Source organism: Bombina bombina, chromosome 2 (genome assembly GCF_027579735.1).
Source record: "Bombina bombina isolate aBomBom1 chromosome 2, aBomBom1.pri, whole genome shotgun sequence".
Lineage (NCBI taxonomy): Eukaryota > Metazoa > Chordata > Amphibia > Anura > Bombinatoridae > Bombina > Bombina bombina.
The window spans coordinates 1,105,653,037-1,105,674,970 of NC_069500.1; the positions used below are offsets into that span (position 1 = coordinate 1,105,653,037).

The 21,934-nt window shown below is 42.2% G+C and overlaps 1 protein-coding gene across 1 annotated transcript in view; it reads left to right on the forward strand.

The window, feature by feature from the left end:
* Positions 1-21,934, forward strand: part of TMEM131L (transmembrane 131 like) — a gene marked incomplete in the record, with an annotated part of 682,792 nt that overhangs the window by 264,740 nt on the left and 396,118 nt on the right. The window contains 4 exon segments of the mRNA XM_053703753.1: positions 5,586-5,691; positions 5,880-5,979; positions 6,607-6,760; positions 13,104-13,271. Coding sequence (XP_053559728.1) covers positions 5,586-5,691; positions 5,880-5,979; positions 6,607-6,760; positions 13,104-13,271 — 528 coding nt within the window.

Below are 21,934 nucleotides of genomic sequence, written 5' to 3' on the forward strand. Positions count from 1 at the left end.
GGAGAGTTATTTTAATCTTGGCAAATTGTTAAAAAAACGGACAGGCACTGTATTGGACACCTTTTTCACTGGGGGCCTTTTCTAGTCATAGGCAGAGCCTCATTTTCGCGCCACTAATGCGCAGTTGTTTTTGAGAAGCAAGGCATGCAGATGCATGTGTGAGGAGCTCAGATCCACTGAAAAAGCTTATTGAAGGCGTCATTTGGTATCGTATTCCCCTCTGGGCTTGGTTGGGTCTCAGCAAAGCAGATACCAGGGACTGTATAGGGGTTAAATGTAAAAACGGCTCCGGTTCCGTTATTTTAAGAGTTAAAGCTTTCAAATTTGGTGTGCAATACTTTTAAGGCTTTATGACACTGTGGTGAAATTTTGGTGAATTTTGAACATTTCCTTCATACTTTTGCGTATATTCAGTAAAAAAGTGTGTTCAGTTTAAAATTTAAAGAGACAGTAACGGTTTTATTTTAAAACGTTTTTTGTGCTTTGTTACCAAGTTTATGCCTATTAACATGTCTGAACTATCAGATAGACGATGTTCTGTATGTTCGGAAGCCAAGGTTCCTATCCATTTAAATATATGTGATAATTGTGACAAACAAAGTAGGGACAATGATACCACTGATAATAATGTTGCCCAAAACGATTCCTTAAGTGAGGGGAGTAAGCATGGTACTGCATCATCCCCTTCTATGTCTACACCAGTCTTGCCCACTCAGGAGGCCCCTAGTACATCTAGTGCGCCAATCCTCCTTACTATGCAACAATTAACGGCTGTAATGGATAATTCTATTAAAAACATTTTAGCCAAAATGCCCACTTATCAGCGAAAGCGCGACTGCTCTGTTTTAGATACTGAAGAGCATGAGGACGCTGATGATAATGGTTCTGACATGCCCTTACACCAGTCTGAAGGGGCTAGGGAGGTTTTGTCTGAGGGAGAAATTTCAGATTCAGGAAAAATTTCTCAACTAGCTGAACCTGATGTTATTACATTTAAATTTAAATTGGAACATCTCCGCGCTCTGCTTAAGGAGGTGTTATCTACTCTGGATGATTGTGACAATTTGGTCATTCCAGAGAAATTATGTAAAATGGACAGGTTCCTAGAGGTCCCGGTGCCCCCCGAAGCTTTTCCTATACCCAAGCGGGTGGCGGACATTGTAAATAAAGAATGGGAAAGGCCCGGCATACCTTTTGTCCCTCCCCCTATATTTAAGAAATTATTTCCTATGGTCGACCCCAGGAAGGACTTATGGCAGACAGTCCCCAAGGTCGAGGGGGCGGTTTCTACTCTAAACAAACGCACCACTATCCCTATAGAAGATAGTTGTGCTTTTAAAGATCCTATGGACAAAAAATTAGAGGGTTTGCTTAAAAAGATGTTTGTTCAGCAAGGTTACCTTCTACAACCAATTTCATGCATTGTTCCTGTCACTACAGCAGCGTGTTTCTGGTTCGAGGAACTAGAAAAGTCGCTCAATCAAGCATCCTCTTATGAGGAGGTTATGGGCAGAGTTCAAGCACTTAAGTTGGCTAACTCTTTTACCTTAGACGCCACTTTGCAATTAGCTAGATTAGCGGCGAAAAATTCAGGGTTTGCTATTGTGGCGCGCAGAGCGCTTTGGCTAAAGTCTTGGTCAGCGGATGCGTCCTCCAAGAACAAATTGCTTAACATACCTTTCAAGGGGAAAACGCTGTTTGGCCCTGACTTGAAAGAGATTATTTCAGATATCACTGGGGGTAAGGGCCACGCCCTTCCTCAGGATAGGTCTTTTAAGGCTAAAAATAAACCAAATTTTCGTCCCTTTCGCAGAAACGGACCAGCTTCAAGTTCTACATCCTCTAAGCAAGAGGGTAATACTTCTCAAACCAAGCCAGCCTGGAGGCCGATGCAAGGCTGGAACAAAGGTAAGCAGGCCAAGAAACCTGCCACTGCTACCAAGACAGCATGAGATGTTGGCCCCCGATCCGGGACCGGATCTGGTGGGGGGCAGACTTTCTCTCTTCGCTCAGGCTTGGGCAAGAGATGTTCTGGATCCTTGGGCGCTAGAAATAGTCTCCCAAGGTTATCTTCTGGAATTCAAGGAGCTACCCCCAAGGGGGTGGTTCCACAGGTCTCAATTGTCTTCAGACCACATAAAAAGACAGGCATTCTTACATTGTGTAGAAGACCTGTTAAAAATGGGAGTGATTCATCCTGTTCCATTAGGAGAACAAGGGATGGGATTCTACTCCAATCTGTTCATAGTTCCCAAAAAAGAGGGAACATTCAGACCAATCTTAGATCTCAAGATCCTAAACAAATTTCTCAAGGTTCCATCGTTCAAAATGGAAACCATTCGGACAATTCTTCCTACCATCCAGGAAGGTCAATTCATGACCACGGTGGATTTAAAGGATGCGTATCTACATATTCCTATCCACAAGGAACATCATCGGTTCCTAAGGTTCGCCTTTCTGGACAAGCATTACCAGTTTGTGGCACTTCCATTCGGATTAGCCACTGCTCCAAGAATTTTCACAAAGGTACTAGGGTCCCTTCTAGCGGTGCTAAGACCAAGGGGCATTGCAGTAGTACCTTACTTGGACGACATACTGATTCAAGCGTCGTCTCTACCACAAGCAAAGGCTCATACGGACATTGTCCTGGCCTTTCTCAGATCTCACGGGTGGAAAGTGAACGTAGAAAAAAGTTCTCTATCTCCGTCAACAAGAGTTCCCTTCTTGGGAACAATAATAGACTCCTTAGAAATGAGGATTTTTCTGACAGAGGCCAGAAAATCAAAACTTCTAAGCTCTTGTCAAGTACTTCATTCTGTTCTTCTTCCTTCCATAGCGCAGTGCATGGAAGTAATAGGTTTGATGGTCCCGGCAATGGACATAGTTCCTTTTGCGCGAATTCATCTAAGACCATTACAACTGTGCATGCTCAGTCAGTGGAATGGGGATTATACAGACTTGTCTCCGACGATACAAGTAGATCAGAGGACCAGAGATTCACTCCGTTGGTGGCTGACCCTGGACAACCTGTCACAAGGGATGAGCTTCCGCAGACCAGAGTGGGTCATTGTCACGACCGACGCCAGTCTGGTGGGCTGGGGCGCGGTCTGGGAACCCCTGAAAGCTCAGGGTCTTTGGTCTCGGGAAGAATCTCTTCTCCCGATAAATATTCTGGAACTGAGAGCGATATTCAATGCTCTCAAGGCTTGGCCTCAGCTAGCAAAGGCCAAATTCATACGGTTTCAATCAGACAACATGACGACTGTTGCGTATATCAACCATCAGGGGGGAACAAGGAGTTCCCTGGCAATGGAAGAAGTGACCAAAATAATTCAATGGGCGGAGACTCACTCCTGCCACTTGTCTGCAATCCACATCCCAGGAGTGGAAAATTGGGAAGCGGATTTTCTGAGTCGTCAGACATTTCATCCGGGGGAGTGGGAACTCCATCCGGAAATCTTTGCCCAAATAATTCAATTGTGGGGCATTCCAGACATGGATCTGATGGCGTCTCGTCAGAACTTCAAGGTTCCTTGCTACGGGTCCAGATCCAGGGATCCCAAGGCGACTCTAGTGGATGCACTAGTAGCACCTTGGAGCTTCAACCTAGCTTATGTGTTCCCACCGTTTCCTCTCATTCCCAGGCTGGTAGCCAGGATCAAACAGGAGAGGGTATCGGTGATCTTGATAGCTCCTGCGTGGCCACGCAGGACTTGGTATGCAGATCTGGTGAATATGTCATCGGCTCCACCATGGAAGCTACCTTTGAGACAGGACCTTCTTGTTCAAGGTCCGTTCGAACATCCGAATCTGGCCTCACTCCAACTGACTGCTTGGAGATTGAACGCTTGATTTTATCAAAGCGAGGGTTCTCAGATTCTGTCATTGCTACTCTTGTTCAGGCTAGAAAGCCTGTAACTAGAAAAATCTACCATAAAATATGGAAAAAATATATCTGTTGGTGTGAATCTAAAGGATTCCCATGGAACAAGATAAAAATTCCTAAGATTCTATCCTTTCTTCAAGAAGGTTTGGAGAAAGGATTATCTGCAAGTTCTTTGAAGGGACAGATTTCTGCTTTATCTGTTTTACTTCACAAAAAGCTGGCGGCTGTGCCAGATGTTCAAGCTTTTGTTCAGGCTCTGGTTAGAATCAAGCCTGTTTACAAACCTTTGACTCCTCCTTGGAGTCTCAATTTAGTTCTTTCAGTTCTTCAGGGGGTTCCGTTTGAACCCCTACATTCCGTTGATATCAAGTTATTATCTTGGAAAGTTTTGTTTTTGGTTGCAATTTCTTCTGCTAGAAGAGTTTCAGAGTTATCTGCTCTGCAGTGTTCTCCTCCTTATCTGGTGTTCCATGCAGATAAGGTGGTTTTGCGTACTAAACCTGGTTTTCTTCCGAAAGTTGTTTCTAACAAAAATATTAACCAGGAGATAGTCGTGCCTTCTTTGTGTCCGAATCCAGTTTCAAAGAAGGAACGTTTGTTGCACAATTTGGATGTAGTTCGTGCTCTAAAATTCTATTTAGAGGCTACAAAGGATTTCAGACAAACATCTTCCTTGTTTGTTGTTTATTCTGGTAAAAGGAGAGGTCAAAAAGCAACTTCTACCTCTCTCTCTTTTTGGCTTAAAAGCATTATCAGATTGGCTTATGAGACTGCCGGACGGCAGCCTCCTGAAAGAATCACAGCTCATTCCACTAGGGCCGTGGCTTCCACATGGGCCTTCAAGAACGAGGCTTCTGTTGATCAGATAGGTAAGGCAGCGACTTGGTCTTCACTGCACACTTTTACCAAATTTTACAAATTTGATACTTTTGCTTCTTCTGAGGCTATTTTTGGGAGAAAGGTTTTGCAAGCTGTGGTGCCTTCCATCTAGGTGACCTGATTTGCTCCCTCCCATCATCCGTGTCCTAAAGCTTTGGTATTGGTTCCCACAAGTAAGGATGACGCCGTGGACCGGACACACCTATGTTGGAGAAAACAGAATTTATGTTTACCTGATAAATTACTTTCTCCAACGGTGTGTCCGGTCCACGGCCCGCCCTGGTTTTTTAATCAGGTCTGATGATTTATTTTCTCTAACTACAGTCACCACGGTATCTTATGATTTCTCCTATGCAAATATTCCTCCTTTACGTCGGTCGAATGACTGGGGAAGGCGGAGCCTAGGAGGGATCATGTGACCAGCTTTGCTGGGCTCTTTGCCATTTCCTGTTGGGGAAGAGAATATCCCACAAGTAAGGATGACGCCGTGGACCGGACACACCGTTGGAGAAAGTAATTTATCAGGTAAACATAAATTCTGTTTTTTAGCAACATCTATTCAGAAGGCTCAACAGTTTTGTAGGTGTGTTTCAATATCCCTTCATTGTATGTAGAAATCTTTTATATGTCTAAAGGATGCAATCATTTGCTCAGGGAATCATGTTTTCTTACAAAAATTGCCCATAGTAAACCACTAATTTTACATATTGAGAAGTAGGGAATGTTGCTTTCATCGTATCATTTTCAGACACAGTATAATTGTTTTCAAATTTGACTGCTGCTATTTGTTAACAAAATTCCTGTTTTTGTATTTTTTCAGGATATTCATCATTTTCTAGGTGATACTTTATCGGTGAAGTTTGAGCCTGTGATGCTTCTGAGTTCTTCCATAAACTTTACAAAGGCAGCCACCATTTTCTTCTCAGGTCAGTGGCCTGCTATGTTTCTGAAGGAGAGCATAGGTTTTCTGAAAGATAGTGGACTAGTGCTAAATTGTGATGAAGACATTCTAGTAAACCTTATCCATGTGAAGCCTGACTACCAATCATTTTATCTTCATCCCTATTAATTTATGTTTATTTATTTCATTCAACATAACTTATTATAATTGTAGCTACCTCACATGATGCAGAATGCTCAGAAAATAAGAAGCTGAATATCCCAGAAGCTGTTTCCCCCCCACACCTGTGTGTTTCTCATAAGGTGGCTGATGGGTAAGTTACCAGCTGTAAGTCCACAAGTGACGTTGTGTGTGTTTTTATAATATAACTCATAGCAGCTTTCAACAGCAAAGGCTAGTTAGATATTTTGAATTGACTGACTATTAGGGTTTTTTTTTATTAATACAGTTTGCAAAAATTACTGAGCTATGAAAATAATTTAAATTGTAAGCATTTAACCAATTCCCTGCTCAGCTATTTCTTTCCTTTTTTCTTCATGTAAACAGATTGAGCATTTTTTGGGTTACTCACATAGATTGTGTTATTTTCAGTTGACTATACATGTTCAGAAATTGCCTTTTTGTTTGCAGATATATAAAACGTGACAATAATCTAACAACCAGAGAACAAAACATTTGATCAGCATGTTGTAATGTTCTAAGACTTGATTTGATCAGCAATTCGTAATGTTCTAAGACTTGATTTGATCAGCATGTCGTAATGTTCTAAGACTTGATTTGATCAGCATGTCGTAATGTTCTAAGACTTGATTTGATCAGCATGTCGTAATGTTCTAAGACTTTCCACTAAACACTTCATGTTTTTTACTTTAACTTTATCAACTTATTTCATTTATCAAGTGAGTATATTCATATTTGATCATCTGACCTTGTTGTGCAGATTCCTTCAGTTTGACACTAGGAAAGTGTCATTTTACATGCAGCCACTTCAGGATCCTATTGGACTATGGTCAGTTTGGCTGGAAAACAACCTAAATGTTCCCATTACCCTTAACGAGGTATTAGTGGCACAAGATGCAGATGGCCTCTTCCAGGTAGGGATTGTTTTTGGCTAATATAGGTTGTATTTTCTGTATTTTCTGCCATTTGATTTTGAATATGCGATTTCAATGTTTTGTGTGAGGTAGAATTTATACCCCAAATGTATTCATTGGGCTGTGATATATAATGCAAAAATCTTTTGTGCAGCATTTTATTCTCTGTGAAATAATTGTCAGGTTGCAAAACGAATAGGATTATCACACATTATAAGAAAATGTGAGACACTAAAATGTTTATTTAATGTATGTGATATATTAAAATCAGTTTAAAATATGTTTCTCCAACATAGGTGTGTCCGGTCCACGGCGTCATCCTTACTTGTGGGATATTCTCTTCCCCAACAGGAAATGGCAAAGAGCCCAGCAAAGCTGGTCACATGATCCCTCCTAGGCTCCGCCTACCCCAGTCATTCTCTTTGCCGTTGTACAGGCAACATCTCCACGGAGATGGCTTAGAGTTTTTTAGTGTTTAACTGTAGTTTTTATTATTCAATCAAGAGTTTGTTATTTTAAAATAGTGCTGGTATGTACTATTTACTCTGAAACAGAAAAGAGATGAAGATTTCTGTTTGTATGAGGAAAATGATTTTAGCAACCGTTACTAAAATCCATGGCTGTTCCACACAGGACTGTTGAGAGGAATTAACTTCAGTTGGGGGAACAGTGAGCAGTCTTTTGCTGCTTGAGGTATGACACATTCTAACAAGACGATGTAATGCTGGAAGCTGTTATTTTCCCTATGGGATCCGGTAAGCCATTTTTATTCAGAACAGTAAATAAGGGCTTCACATGGGCTTATTAAGACTGTAGACATTTTCTGGGCTAAATCGATTCATATATTACACATATTTAGCCTTGAGGAATCATTTAATCTGGGTATTTTTGTTAAATAATATCGGCAGGCACTGTTTTAGACACCTTATGCTCTAGGGGCTTTCCCTAATCATAGGCAGAGCCTCATTTTCGCGCCGGTATTGCGCACTTGTTTTTGAGCAGCATGACATGCAGTCGCATGTGTGAGGAGCTCTGATACATAGAAAAGACTTTCTGAAGGCGTCATTTGGTATCGTATTCCCCTTTGGGCTTGGTTGGGTCTCAGCAAAGCAGATACCAGGGACTGTAAAGGGGTTAAAGTTAAAAACGGCTCCGGTTCCGTTATTTTAAGGGTTAAAGCTTCCAAATTTGGTGTGCAATACTTTTAAGGCTTTAAGACACTGTGGTGAAATTTTGGTGAATTTTGAACAATTCCTTCATACTTTTTCGCATTTGCAGTAATAAAGTGTGTTCAGTTTAAAATTTAAAGTGACAGTAACGGTTTTATTTTAAAACGTTTTTTGTACTTTGTTATCAAGTTTATGCCTGTTTAACATGTCTGAACTACCAGATAGACTGTGTTCTGAATGTGGGGAAGCCAAGGTTCCTTCTCATTTAAATAAATGTGATTTATGTGACACTGAAAATGATGCCCAAGATGATTCCTCAAGTGAGGGGAGTAAGCATGGTACTGCATCATTCCCTCCTTCGTCTACACGAGTCTTGCCCACTCAGGAGGCCCCTAGTACATCTAGCGCGCCAATACTCCTTACTATGCAACAATTAACGGCTGTAATGGATAATTCTATCAAAAACATTTTAGCCAAAATGCCCACTTATCAGCGTAAGCGCGACTGCTCTGTTTTAGATACTGAAGAGCATGAGGACGCTGATAATGGTTCTGAAATGCCCCTACACCAGTCTGAGGGGGCCAGGGAGGTTTTGTCTGAGGGAGAAATTTCAGATTCAGGGAAAATTTCTCAACAAGCTGAACCCGATGTGATTACATTTAAATTTAAGTTGGAACATCTCCGCGCTCTGCTTAAGGAGGTATTATCCACTCTGGATGATTGTGAGAATTTGATCATCCCAGAGAAACTATGTAAAATGGACAAGTTCCTAGAGGTCCCGGGGCTCCCAGAAGCTTTTCCTATACCCAAGCGGGTGGCGGACATTGTAAATAAAGAATGGGAAAGGCCCGGTATACCTTTCGTCCCTCCCCCCATATTTAAAAAATTGTTTCCTATGGTCGACCCTAGAAAGGACTTATGGCAGACTGTCCCCAAGGTCGAGGGAGCGGTTTCTACTTTAAACAAACGCACCACTATACCCATAGAAGATAGTTGTGCTTTCAAAGATCCTATGGATAAAAAATTAGAAGGTTTGCTTAAAAAGATGTTTGTTCAGCAAGGTTACCTTCTACAACCAATTTCATGCATTGTCCCTGTCACTACAGCCGCGTGTTTCTGGTTCGATGAGCTAGTAAAGGCGATCGATAGTGATTCTCCTCCTTATGAGGAGATTATGGACAGAATCCGTGCTCTCAAATTGGCTAATTCTTTCACCCTAGACGCCACTTTGCAATTGGCTAGGTTAGCGGCGAAGAATTCTGGGTTTGCTATTGTGGCGCGTAGAGCGCTTTGGTTGAAATCTTGGTCAGCGGATGCGTCTTCCAAGAACAAACTCCTTAACATTCCTTTCAAGGGGAAAACGCTGTTTGGCCCTGACTTGAAAGAGATTATCTCTGATATCACTGGGGGTAAGGGCCACGCCCTTCCTCAGGATAGGTCTTTCAAGGCCAAAAATAAACCTAATTTTCGTCCCTTTCGTAGAAACGGACCAGCCCCAAGTGCTACGTCCTCTAAGCAAGAGGGTAATACTTCTCAAGCCAAGCCAGCCTGGAGACCAATGCAAGGCTGGAACAAGGGAAAGCAGGCCAAGAAACCTGCCACTGCTACCAAGACAGCATGAAATGTTGGCCCCCGATCCGGGACCGGATCTGGTGGGGGGCAGACTCTCTCTCTTCGCTCAGGCTTGGGCAAGAGATGTTCTGGATCCTTGGGCACTAGAAATAGTCTCCCAAGGTTATCTTCTGGAATTCAAGGGGCTTCCCCCAAGGGGGAGGTTCCACAGGTCTCAATTGTCTTCAGACCACATAAAGAGACAGGCATTCTTACATTGTGTAGAAGACCTGTTAAAAATGGGAGTGATTCATCCTGTTCCTTTAGGAGAACAAGGGATGGGGTTCTACTCCAATCTGTTCATAGTTCCCAAAAAAGAGGGAACATTCAGACCAATCTTAGATCTCAAGATCTTAAACAAGTTTCTCAAGGTTCCATCGTTCAAAATGGAAACCATTCGAATAATTCTTCCTTCCATCCAGGAAGGTCAATTCATGACCACGGTGAATTTAAAGGATGCGTATCTACATATTCCTATCCACAAGGAACATCATCGGTTCCTAAGGTTCGCATTCCTGGACAAGCATTACCAGTTCGTGGCGCTTCCTTTCGGATTAGCCACTGCTCCAAGGATTTTCACAAAGGTACTAGGGTCCCTTCTAGCGGTGCTAAGACCAAGGGGCATTGCAGTAGTACCTTACTTGGACGACATTCTGATTCAAGCGTCGTCCCTTCCTCAAGCAAAGGCTCACACGGACATAGTCCTGGCCTTTCTCAGATCTCACGGATGGAAAGTGAACGTGGAAAAGAGTTCTCTATCTCCGTCGACAAGGGTTCCCTTCTTGGGAACAATAATAGACTCCTTAGAAATGAGGATTTTTCTGACAGAGGCCAGAAAAACAAAACTTCTAAGCTCTTGTCAAACACTTCATTCCGTTCCTCTTCCTTCCATAGCGCAGTGCATGGAAGTAATAGGTTTGATGGTAGCGGCAATGGACATAGTTCCTTTTGCGCGCATTCATCTAAGACCATTACAACTGTGCATGCTCAGTCAGTGGAATGGGGACTATACAGACTTGTCTCCGAAGATACAAGTAAATCAGAGGACCAGAGACTCACTCCGTTGGTGGCTGTCCCTGGACAACCTGTCACAAGGGATGACCTTCCGCAGACCAGAGTGGGTCATTGTCACGACCGACGCCAGTCTGATGGGCTGGGGCGCGGTCTGGGGATCCCTGAAAGCTCAGGGTCTTTGGTCTCGGGCAGAATCTCTTCTACCGATAAATATTCTGGAATTGAGAGCGATATTCAATGCTCTCAAGGCTTGGCCTCAGCTAGCAAAGGCCAAGTTCATACGGTTTCAATCAGACAACATGACGACTGTTGCGTACATCAACCATCAGGGGGGAACAAGGAGTTCCCTGGCGATGGAAGAAGTGACCAAAATCATTCAATGGGCGGAGACTCACTCCTGCCACCTGTCTGCAATCCACATCCCAGGAGTGGAAAATTGGGAAGCGGATTTTCTGAGTCGTCAGACATTACATCCGGGGGAGTGGGAACTCCATCCGGAAATCTTTGCCCAAATTACTCAACTGTGGGGCATTCCAGACATGGATCTGATGGCCTCTCGGCAGAACTTCAAGGTTCCTTGCTACGGGTCCAGATCCAGGGATCCCAAGGCGACTCTAGTAGATGCACTAGTAGCACCTTGGACCTTCAAACTAGCTTATGTATTCCCGCCGTTTCCTCTCATCCCCAGGCTGGTAGCCAGGATCAATCAGGAGAGGGCGTCGGTGATCTTGATAGCTCCTGCGTGGCCACACAGGACTTGGTATGCAGATCTGGTGAATATGTCATCGGCTCCACCATGGAAGCTACCTTTGAGACGAGACCTTCTTGTTCAAGGTCCGTTCGAACATCCGAATCTGGTCTCACTCCAGCTGACTGCTGGGAGATTGAACGCTTGATCTTATCAAAACGAGGGTTCTCAGATTCTGTTATTGATACTCTTGTTCAGGCCAGAAAGCCTGTAACTAGAAAAATTTACCACAAAATATGGAAAAAATATATCTGTTGGTGTGAATCTAAAGGATTCCCTTGGGACAAGGTAAAGATTCCTAAGATTCTATCCTTTCTTCAAGAAGGATTGGAGAAAGGATTATCTGCAAGTTCCTTGAAGGGACAGATTTCTGCCTTGTCTGTGTTACTTCACAAAAAACTGGCAGCTGTGCCAGATGTTCAAGCCTTTGTTCAGGCTCTGGTTAGAATCAAGCCTGTTTACAAACCTTTGACTCCTCCTTGGAGTCTCAACTTAGTTCTTTCAGTTCTTCAGGGGGTTCCGTTTGAACCCTTACATTCCGTTGATATTAAGTTATTATCTTGGAAAGTTTTGTTTTTGGTTGCAATTTCTTCTGCTAGAAGAGTTTCAGAATTATCTGCTCTGCAGTGTTCTCCTCCTTATCTGGTGTTCCATGCAGATAAGGTGGTTTTACGTACTAAACCTGGTTTTCTTCCAAAAGTTGTTTCTAACAAAAACATTAACCAGGAGATAGTCGTGCCTTCTTTGTGTCCGAAACCAGTTTCGAAGAAGGAACGTTTGTTGCACAATTTGGATGTTGTTCGCGCTCTAAAATTCTATTTAGATGCTACAAAGGATTTTAGACAAACATCTTCCTTGTTTGTTGTTTATTCTGGTAAAAGGAGAGGTCAAAAAGCAACTTCTACCTCTCTCTCTTTTTGGATTAAAAGCATCATCAGATTGGCTTACGAGACTGCTGGACGGCAGCCTCCTGAAAGAATCACAGCTCATTCCACTAGGGCTGTGGCTTCCACATGGGCCTTCAAGAACGAGGCTTCTGTTGATCAGATATGTAGGGCAGCGACTTGGTCTTCACTGCACACTTTTACCAAATTTTACAAGTTTGATACTTTTGCTTCTTCTGAGGCTATTTTTGGGAGAAAGGTTTTGCAAGCCGTGGTGCCTTCCATTTAGGTGACCTGATTTGCTCCCTCCCTTCATCCGTGTCCTAAAGCTTTGGTATTGGTTCCCACAAGTAAGGATGACGCCGTGGACCGGACACACCTATGTTGGAGAAAACAGAATTTATGTTTACCTGATAAATTACTTTCTCCAACGGTGTGTCCGGTCCACGGCCCGCCCTGGTTTTTTAATCAGGTCTGATAATTTATTTTCTTTAACTACAGTCACCACGGTATCATATGGTTTCTCCTATGCAAATATTCCTCCTTAACGTCGGTCGAATGACTGGGGTAGGCGGAGCCTAGGAGGGATCATGTGACCAGCTTTGCTGGGCTCTTTGCCATTTCCTGTTGGGGAAGAGAATATCCCACAAGTAAGGATGACGCCGTGGACCGGACACACCGTTGGAGAAAGTAATTTATCAGGTAAACATAAATTCTGTTTTTGCATGAAGAAGGGTCAGTTAAAAGCTTTTTAAATTTATCATGAAACTATCAGTAAGGGTATGGTTGTGTAAAACAGAGTCCCAGGACTCTACAGCTCACTGGCTGATGGACACAACTCCCCAAGAAAAACATTTTATTACTATTGTATAGTGCTGCTTACTTACATTTTTTATGTTTTTGGCTATCTTTTATAGATCCTCAACTTTACCCATTTGTTGGCATTACTTCCGGGCTGCTGGGATGTGTTTACGCTGAAGATTCAAGAGGACATGCTATTAAATTTCCTAACTAAGATCTCCATAATCACTTCCTTTGGTGCCATATTTGAAATTCCTCTTCACTTTCAGCCTGCTATTCCACAGGTACTATTAGATGTATTTGTTTTGTTCTCTTATCTTAAACTATAATTGACTGCCTCAACTTTTACATGTAGTGACATTGTCATTTTTCATTTCCTTTGCACTATTGTGTAGTGCAAAATGTATATATTTTGTGCTGTTATTAAATCTATTGGTTTTAATTTAAAACAAGATCTAGAAATTATTCAGAAAATAATAATAGTTTCTTAAAGGGACAATAAACCCCAAAATTTTCTTTCATGATTTGGATGGAACATACAATTTTAAACAACTTTCCAATTTACTTCCATTATCAAATTTGCTTTGTTCTCTTGTTATCCTTTGCTGAAGGAACAACATTGCACTACTGACAGCAAGATGAACACATCTAGTCAGCCAATCACAAAAGACAAATGTGTGTAGGCACCAATTAGCAGCAGCTCCCACTAGTATAGGATATGTGTGTATATGTTTTCAACAATGGGTACCAACATAACAAAGCACATTTAAAAATAGAAATGAATTTAAGTGTCTTAAAATTACATGCTCTATTGGAATCATGCAAGTTTAATTTTGATTTTCCTATCCCTTTAGGAGAGTCTGGCACATTTTAGTACAAACATTTATTCTCAATTTCTATTGCGACAGCGTGGTAAGAGTCCACAATCCATTACTCTTCCTTACCACTAGGAGGATGCAAGGATTCCCAAACCCCAAAAACCCCTCACACATACCTCAGTCTTTACTTTGCCTCAGCTGGAGTTGGTAGAAGATTGAAGATGTGCATTTGATTCTTGAGAGAGAGAGAGGGGCTTTCAGACTATATTGATGCCGGTTTCCCCTCATGGTTTGTGAATATTTTTCTTTCCTATGCCATTGAGAGTCCACAACTTCTAATTACTAGTGGGATATTCACTCCTGGCCAGCAGGAAGAGGCAAAGAGCACCCCAGCAGAGCTGTTGTCACTTCCCTTACCTATAATCCCCAGTCATTCTCTTTGCCTCTATCATGGGAGGATGTGCATAGATGGTGTCTGAGTATTTTTAATCCTTTTATGGGTACTTTCCCTGCAAGCAAGGATTGGGGTCTAGCTGTGTCCATGTCAATCTGTTTAGTAAGAGTAATGGTGGCTTTTAGCAGTTAGGTGATCTTTGCTTAAGTTCTAACATTATTGCTACCTCTATTATAGAAAGCCAGGGTTGGTTACTCTGTCTTTTCTTTTCTACAGATCCCTGGTAGAAGTGGAGGAATCTGCCACACCTTATCCACATGTAAGTGCTTTCCCTTCTAGGTTAGAAGGTACCAGCTTTCTAAGGGTTAATCACTTTGTCGTATAGCATTATTGGGACTCTCTTATTAGTATCTCTTATTAAGAGACTTGTTTTTACAAATGCTGCACAAATAAGAGAGGTCACTGCATACTGTTAGTGAGGGTGTTATGAGGCCAACAGTCTATGAGAAGGAGACATATTTAATTTTATTTGATATAGTTTTATTGGGGCATATAGGATTTTCTTCCTATAAGGGATAGTGCTAGAGCAGACTGGAATATATTTGTTCTGCTAATGTGCTAAAGCCTTCAGTTATTGCATTTTAATAAAGAATCCCTATTTATTTTATTTGACTTTATCTTCACACTGTTTTTATTAGTTTGTGGCACAGTTTATTTAGTTGCGGTCATATTACTGCTCCTCCGCACTTCGGGTTTTCGACTTCTCCGATCAGAGTAGAGTTTTGCCACGGCTTGTGTGGAGATTTGCAGCTCTGGTCAGAAATTACTAACTACGGTCCAGTAGTTCTCGTGCCCTCTGCTAGTGGGATAGATCATCTGGCTATAATAGGGATAAGACCTCAGGAAAGCTGAGGATTTAAAGTGAAGTTAAACTTTGGTGAATGAAAGCCCGTTTTTTAAAAATACTATTAAAAACAGGGGCACTGACGTGTGAAGAGATGATTTCCAGGAGGGGGAAGCTGCTCTGGCTTTGAAAAAAAAAAAAAGCGGTATGTTTTTAATCAAAACGGCCGCTTTGTAAACTTTGATGAATGAAAGTGCCCCTGTTTTTAATAGTATTTTTTAAAAAACAGGCTTTCATTCATCAAAGTTTACCTTCACTTTAAGGTGCAAAATTTGACAAATTATTTATCTTATTTTGAAATTTATCCGCTGCTCAATATTAAAGAATTTCTTTGCTAATTGTTGGTGGAATCAAGTTACTTCTAGTTATGGACACTAATGAAGAAACTGGGGTCCTTTGAAACATGTTTACTTTGCTTGGAGGCTAAGCTTTTTCCTCCTGTGCAGTTTTGCTCCTCTTGTCTATTATTTAAAGATAAGATTTCTCTCTCACAGCCTTCTGTCTCTCAGGATAGTGCTGCCCTAGCAATGCCTCAGGTTTCCCCTCAAACGTCCCCAGCTTTAACAGTTTCTTATGTAGTGCCCTGCGGTTCCTTTAAAATGCCTCCTAGGGGTGTTTATTTACCAGGGGATTTTGCTGCACAGATTACTTCTGCGGTTTCTGCAGCTTTATCAGCTTTTCCAATTGCTGGTAAGAGGAAAAGGAAGTCTAAAAATATTTCTCTCAGTAAAGGTTCTGACTCCGCTAAGTCAGCGTTAGTCAGTCTATCTGTTATCTGATGATGAGGATACCTCAGTGGCTTCTGAGGGTGACATTTCATATTCTGACTCTCTAGTTGAGAAATCTAAAAATTCAGAGGAGGTTAATTGTAGGTTTAAACTAGAACACATCCAGTTACTTATGAAGGAGGTACTTGCTACTTTGGATGACCATCATGTTTGGATGGATCACGGGTCGCTGTCGTTCCTAAGAAGTCTAGGAAACTAAATAGAGCATATGATGCTCTTCTGTGTAAGTTTTTTTTCAGTTCTGAACTGTATGTCGGAAATTATAGCACAGGAATGGGAAAAACCAGGGATTCCTTTCCTTCTAAATACAGGGAGTCCACAGCTGCATTCATTACTTGTGGGAATACAGAACCTCGCCACCAGGAGGAGGCAAAGACACCCCAGCCAAAGGCTTAAATACCTCTCCCACTTCCCTCATCCCCCAGGCATTATTTGCCTTTCGTCACAGAGGAAGCCAATCAGGCGTCCTGGCCTATCTCTAGTTTCCTCTTCCGTTCTCAGGGAAATGTGGCGTAGTGGTTAGATCCACCGCTTCTCAATCGGAAGGTTGTGGCTTGGATCCCAGTTCAACTTCTGTTTTTTTTTTTGTTTGTTTTTTTTCTGCCAGAAGGTGCGTCTGGTGTCTGCTGCATCCCTGAATGGAATGTTTCTCAGGGACCTTCAGTCTGAGCTGTTGGCTCCTATTCGTTGTTACCATATTACCCATTGTTGGGGATGGTCCGATCCTAGCAAAAACTAGCGGTATTTGAGGCTGCTCGCTCTGTTTATGTAGACAAGTTAGTATTGCGGTTTTAAGGCTTCGCCTCCATGGGTATTGTTGCATGGTGTCATGGACTCCTATTTCTCTGATGAGGATGCAAGAGATCGCTTGGGCTTAGGCAAGAGAGAGTTTTTTTCCGAAAGGCTACGTTCCTTTCGTTGGCGCATAGTTGGTTCCTCGTCATATAGCATAGGTGTTGAGGCCCACCCTTGTGGGAGGAGCTAGTTCGTTCTGGCTCTCTTTCTGACTTTGGGACTCTGTCGTTATTTTCCCCAGGATGAGCTGAGGAAGAGCCTTCCTAGCGAGTTCTGGCTCAAACAGTCCTTTTTGGAACAGATGGCTCTCTTATCCTGATGTGCGGGTTGAATCCAGTGGCAGTCCTTGCTCCTTGATTGTGGGCTTGCAAGAATTTTTCGATTCCCTGATTGTTCCTCCGTTTCAGAGGATCATTGAACTCTCAGGCGTTTCGTTCTTTTTGCTGGGGCACTGACTACAATCAGGCTCCTTCTTTGAGCTTTGTCTCTTTTGGGGGTGACATCAGGTTACTTTTTCTACATGTGCAGGAGTGGTCTTTGAATTCCTTTTTCAAGGATCTATTCCATCCGTAGATTGTTTTTCTACATGCCATGGCCCCTATGTGATAAACTTAGAGTTAATACTCCTTGAGTTTCCTTTTAGTAGGATTGTTTACGAGTTTGTTAGGGTTTTCTCCCTAACATTGTTATTTTCTATGTTATTTTCATTTCTAAATGGAAAGGATTTTTCTCCTTCTTGGAATCTTGCCTTGATGTTCTTTTGGATTTTTTTTTTTTTTTTTTTTTTTTTCACTTGGCCTGTGAGTCAGTGGGTTCCTAGCGTCCTCAGAGGTTATGGCTCAGTTCAGAAGCAGTGACGTCTTCCTGGGTTTCGGGCATGAGATTTTTATGGTTCTGACTGTTGGGCGGCTGTCTGGTCCTCAGAACATTTGTTTTCTTTCTTTTTAAAGACACAGTGAGTCCACGGATTTCATCCTTACTTGTGGGATTACGCCTCCTGGTCAGCAGGCAGGAGGAGGCAAAGAGCACCACAGCAGAGCTGTTATATAGCTCCTCCCTTCCCTCCCACTCCAGTCATTCTCTTTGCCTGGTTAGTGATAGGAGATGGCAAAGTGAGGTGTTAGTTTCTGATTCTTCAATCAAGAGTTTTTTTGTTTTTTTTTAAACAGTGCCAGAGTGTGCTGTTTTGTCTAGGTCTAGGGAGTAGCCGTAGTCCATATCAGTCTCTACTGTAGAGCTTTCTTCTATAAGGTACAACGAGTCCACGGATTCATCCTTTACTTGTGGGATATTATCCTCCTGCTAACAGGAAGTGGCAAAGAGCACCACAGCAGAGCTGTCTATATAGCTCCTCCCTTAGCTCCACCCCCAGTCATTCTCTTTGCCTACTCTAAGTACTAGGAATAGTAAAGTGAAAGAGGTGATAAAATATTAGTTTTTAATTTCTTCAAGCAAGAGTTTTTTGTTTTAATTGGTACCGGTGTGTACTATTTACTCTCAGGCAGCAGATAAGTGAAGACTTCTGCCTGGAGGATGATGATCTTAGCATTTGTAACTAAGATCCAGTGCTGTTCCCACAGAGGCTGAGGAGTACAAGAAACTTCAGTGTGAGGAACGTTTTCATGCTGTACAGCAGTGAGGTATGTTCAGTCATTTTTTTCTGTAGAGACTGTGGTATTTCAGAAAGACTGACAGTATCCCCATGAGGGTAAGGGTAAGCAGTAATCCTAAGAGCTAATAAGAAGGGCATTACTAAGCTTACATAAGGGGCTAATTACAAAAATGGTTGACACTGAGTTTTGAATGTTTGTGGGCAAACGTTTTATGAACTGGGAGTGCTGTTAACATTTTTTTGGGCAACTTTATTGAGGGTACACTTGGCTTATTTTTTGGGTCTCAGAACCCACATGGCTAGTTTAAAACCGCTCTGGTGCAGTTCCTTGAGGCTGTAGAGACATCGAGTGAGATGGGCGGGGCCTATTTTCGCGCCTCAGATGCTCAGTTATTTTCACTCAGCAATCTCTAACTCCTGAGGGCCCTGGTGAATGTTGTGGGCCAAATTGAAGCTTTAACCCCATATTTACTATCCCTGAGGGCAGGTAGGGCCACAGCAGGGCTGTGGCAAGGTGCTGGGGGTGTTTTTTCCGGATTTAGGCCTAATTTCAATCCGCTTTGCACATTAAAGGGTTAAATGTTAAATTTCCTTGTGGGGCAATCTTAACTACATATATTGTCTGCTTGCAAAAATTTGAAAAATTTGGTGCATTTTAAAGCAGTTTTGCAGAACGTGTATGCTTTTTTTCTCTTAAAGGCGCAGTACCGTTTTTTAAGTTTTTTATTTTTTTCACTAAATAAAGTGTTTTCATGCTTGTTTGTAGTCACTTAGAATGTGTCCCTCATGCACTGAAAGGTCAATAAATTGCAAAGAACATATTTTAGCTACTAAAAGTATGTCGGAGGTTGATTCTTAGTCAGAAGGGAATCGGGTTATGCCATCTAATTCTCCCCAAGTGTCACAACCATTAACGCCCGCACAAGCGACGCCAAGTACTTCTAGTGCGTCTAATTCTTTCACCCTGCAAGATATGGCCGCAGTTATGAATACTACCCTCACAGAGCTGCCTGGGTTGCAGGGGAAGCGCAGTAGGTCTGGTGTGAGAACAAATGCTGAGCCCTCTGACGCTTTATTAGCCATATCCGATGTACCCTCACAATGTTGTGAGTTGGGGGTGAGGGATTTGCTTGCTGAGGGAGAGATTTCTGATTCAGGAAAGATGTTCCCTCAGACAGACTCGGATATGACGGCTTTTAAATTTAAACTAGAACACCTCCGCTTATTGCTCAGGGAGGTTTTAGCTACTCTGGATGATTGTGACCCTATTGTAGTTCCAGAGAAATTGTGTAAAATGGAAAGGTTTCTAGAGGTTCCTGCCTACACTGTTTTTCCGGACCCTAAGAGGATTTCGGACATTGTTACTAAGGAGTGGGATAGACCAGGTATTCTGTTCGCTCCCCCTCCTACTTTTAAGAAAATGTTTCCCATATCAGACACCATGTGGGACTCGTGGCAGACTGTCCCTAAGGTGGAGGGAGCTATTTCTACCCTGGCTAAGCGTACAACTATACCTATTGAGAACAGTTGTGCTTTCAAAGATCCTATGGATAAAAAAATAGAGGGTCTCCTGAAGAAAATATTTGTTCATCAGGGTTTTCTTCTCCAACCTATAGCGTGCATTGTTCCTGTAACTACTGCAGCGTCCTTTTGGTTCGAGGCTATGGTGGAGGCTCTTCAGGTTGAGACCCCATTAGATGATATTCTGGATAGAATTAGGGCTCTCAGGCTAGCTAATTCTTTCATTACAGATGCCGCTTTTCAACTGGCCAAATTAGCGGCAAAGAATTTATGTTTTGCCATTTTAACGCGTAGAGCGTTATGGCTTAAAGGGACACTGAACCAAAAATTTTTCTTTAATGATTCAGATAGAGCATGACATTTTAAGCAACTTTCTAATTTACTCCTATTGTCAATGTTTCTTTATTCTCTTGGTATCTTTATTTGAAATGTAAGTTTAAATGCTGGCCCATTTTTGGTGAACAACCTGGGTTGTCCTTGCTGATTGGTGGATACATTCTTCCTCCAATAAAAACGCTCTGTCCAGAGTTCTGAACCACGAAAAAAGCTTAGATGCCTTCTTTTTCAAATAAAGATAGCAAGAGAACGAAGAAAAATTGATAATAGGAGTAAATTAGAAAGTTACTTAAAATTGCATGCTCTATCTGAATCACAAAAGAAAAAATTTGGGTTCCTTTCGAAACTTCAAAGGTGGTCCCTCTACCTCTTCCCCTGCTGCAAAGCAAGAGGGGAATTTTGCTCAATCCAAGTCAGTCTGGAGACCTAACCAGACTTGGAACAAGGGTAAACAGGCCAAGAAGCCCGCTGCTGCCACCAAGACAGCATGAAGGGGTAGCCCCCGATCCGGGACCGGATCTAGTAGGGGGCAGACTTTCTCTCTTTGCTCAGGCTAGGGCTAGAGACGTTCAGGACTCCTGGGCTTTAGAAATCGTAACCCAGGGGTATCTTCTAGATTTCAAAGATTCTCCTCCAAGTGGGAGATTCCATCTTTCTTAATTGTCTGTAAACCAGACACAAAGAGAGGCGTTCTTACGCTGTGTAGAAGACATATTTACCATGGGAGTGATCTGCCCAGTTTCCGAAAACAGAACAGGGGCAGGGGTTCTAATCCAATCTGTTTGTGGTTCCCAAAAAAGAGGGAACCTTCAGACCAATTTTGGATCTCAAGATCAGCAGAATGACTGGAGGATGAGGGGAGTGGGAGGAGTATTGAAAGGGACACTGAACCCAAAAATTTTCTTTCGTGATTCAGATAGAGCATGCAATTGTAAGCAACTTTCTAATTTACTCCTATTATCAATGTTTCTTCGTTCTCTTGCTATCTATATATAAAAAAAGAAGGCATATAAGCTTTTTTCTTGGTTCAGAACTCTGGACAGCAGTTTTTGATTGGTGGATCACCAAAAATGGGCCGGCATCTAAACTTACATTCTTGCATTTCAAATAAAGATTCCAAGAGAATGAAGAAAAATTGATTATAGGAGTAAATTAGAAAGTTGCTTAAAATGTCATGCTCTATCTGAATCACAAAATAAAAAATTTGGGTTCAGTGTCCCTTTAAGCCTTTGGCTGGGTTGTCTTTGCCTCCTCCTGGTGGCCAGGTTCTGTATTCCCACAAGTAATGAATGCAGCTGTGGACTCTCCCTGTATCAATGGAAAGGAAATTATCTGGTAAGTCATAATTTATGTTTTTTCCCTGTCCCCTGTTTTTAAAAAGATGTTTTCTGTTGCTGATTCTATACGGGACTCGTGGCTTACAGTACCCAAGGTAGAAGGAGCTATTTCTACTCTAGCCAAGATAATTCCTATTCCTATTGACAATAGTTGTTCTTCCAAAGATCCCATTGATAAGAAGCTAGAGGCTTACTTAAGAAAGATGTATATTCATCTGGGAGTTTAATGGCAAGCTTTTACAAGTATTGCTACGGTCGCGGGAGCAGCATCTTATTGGTGCGATGCCTTGTCTGACCTAATTTCAGAAGAGACTACTATAGAGGAGATCCAGGATAGGATCAAGGCTCTTAAGTTAACAAATACTTTTATCTGTGATGCCAACAGTGCTTAGACTGGGAGCTAAGATCTCTAGTCTTGCCGTTCTAGCTCGCAGAGCTCTTT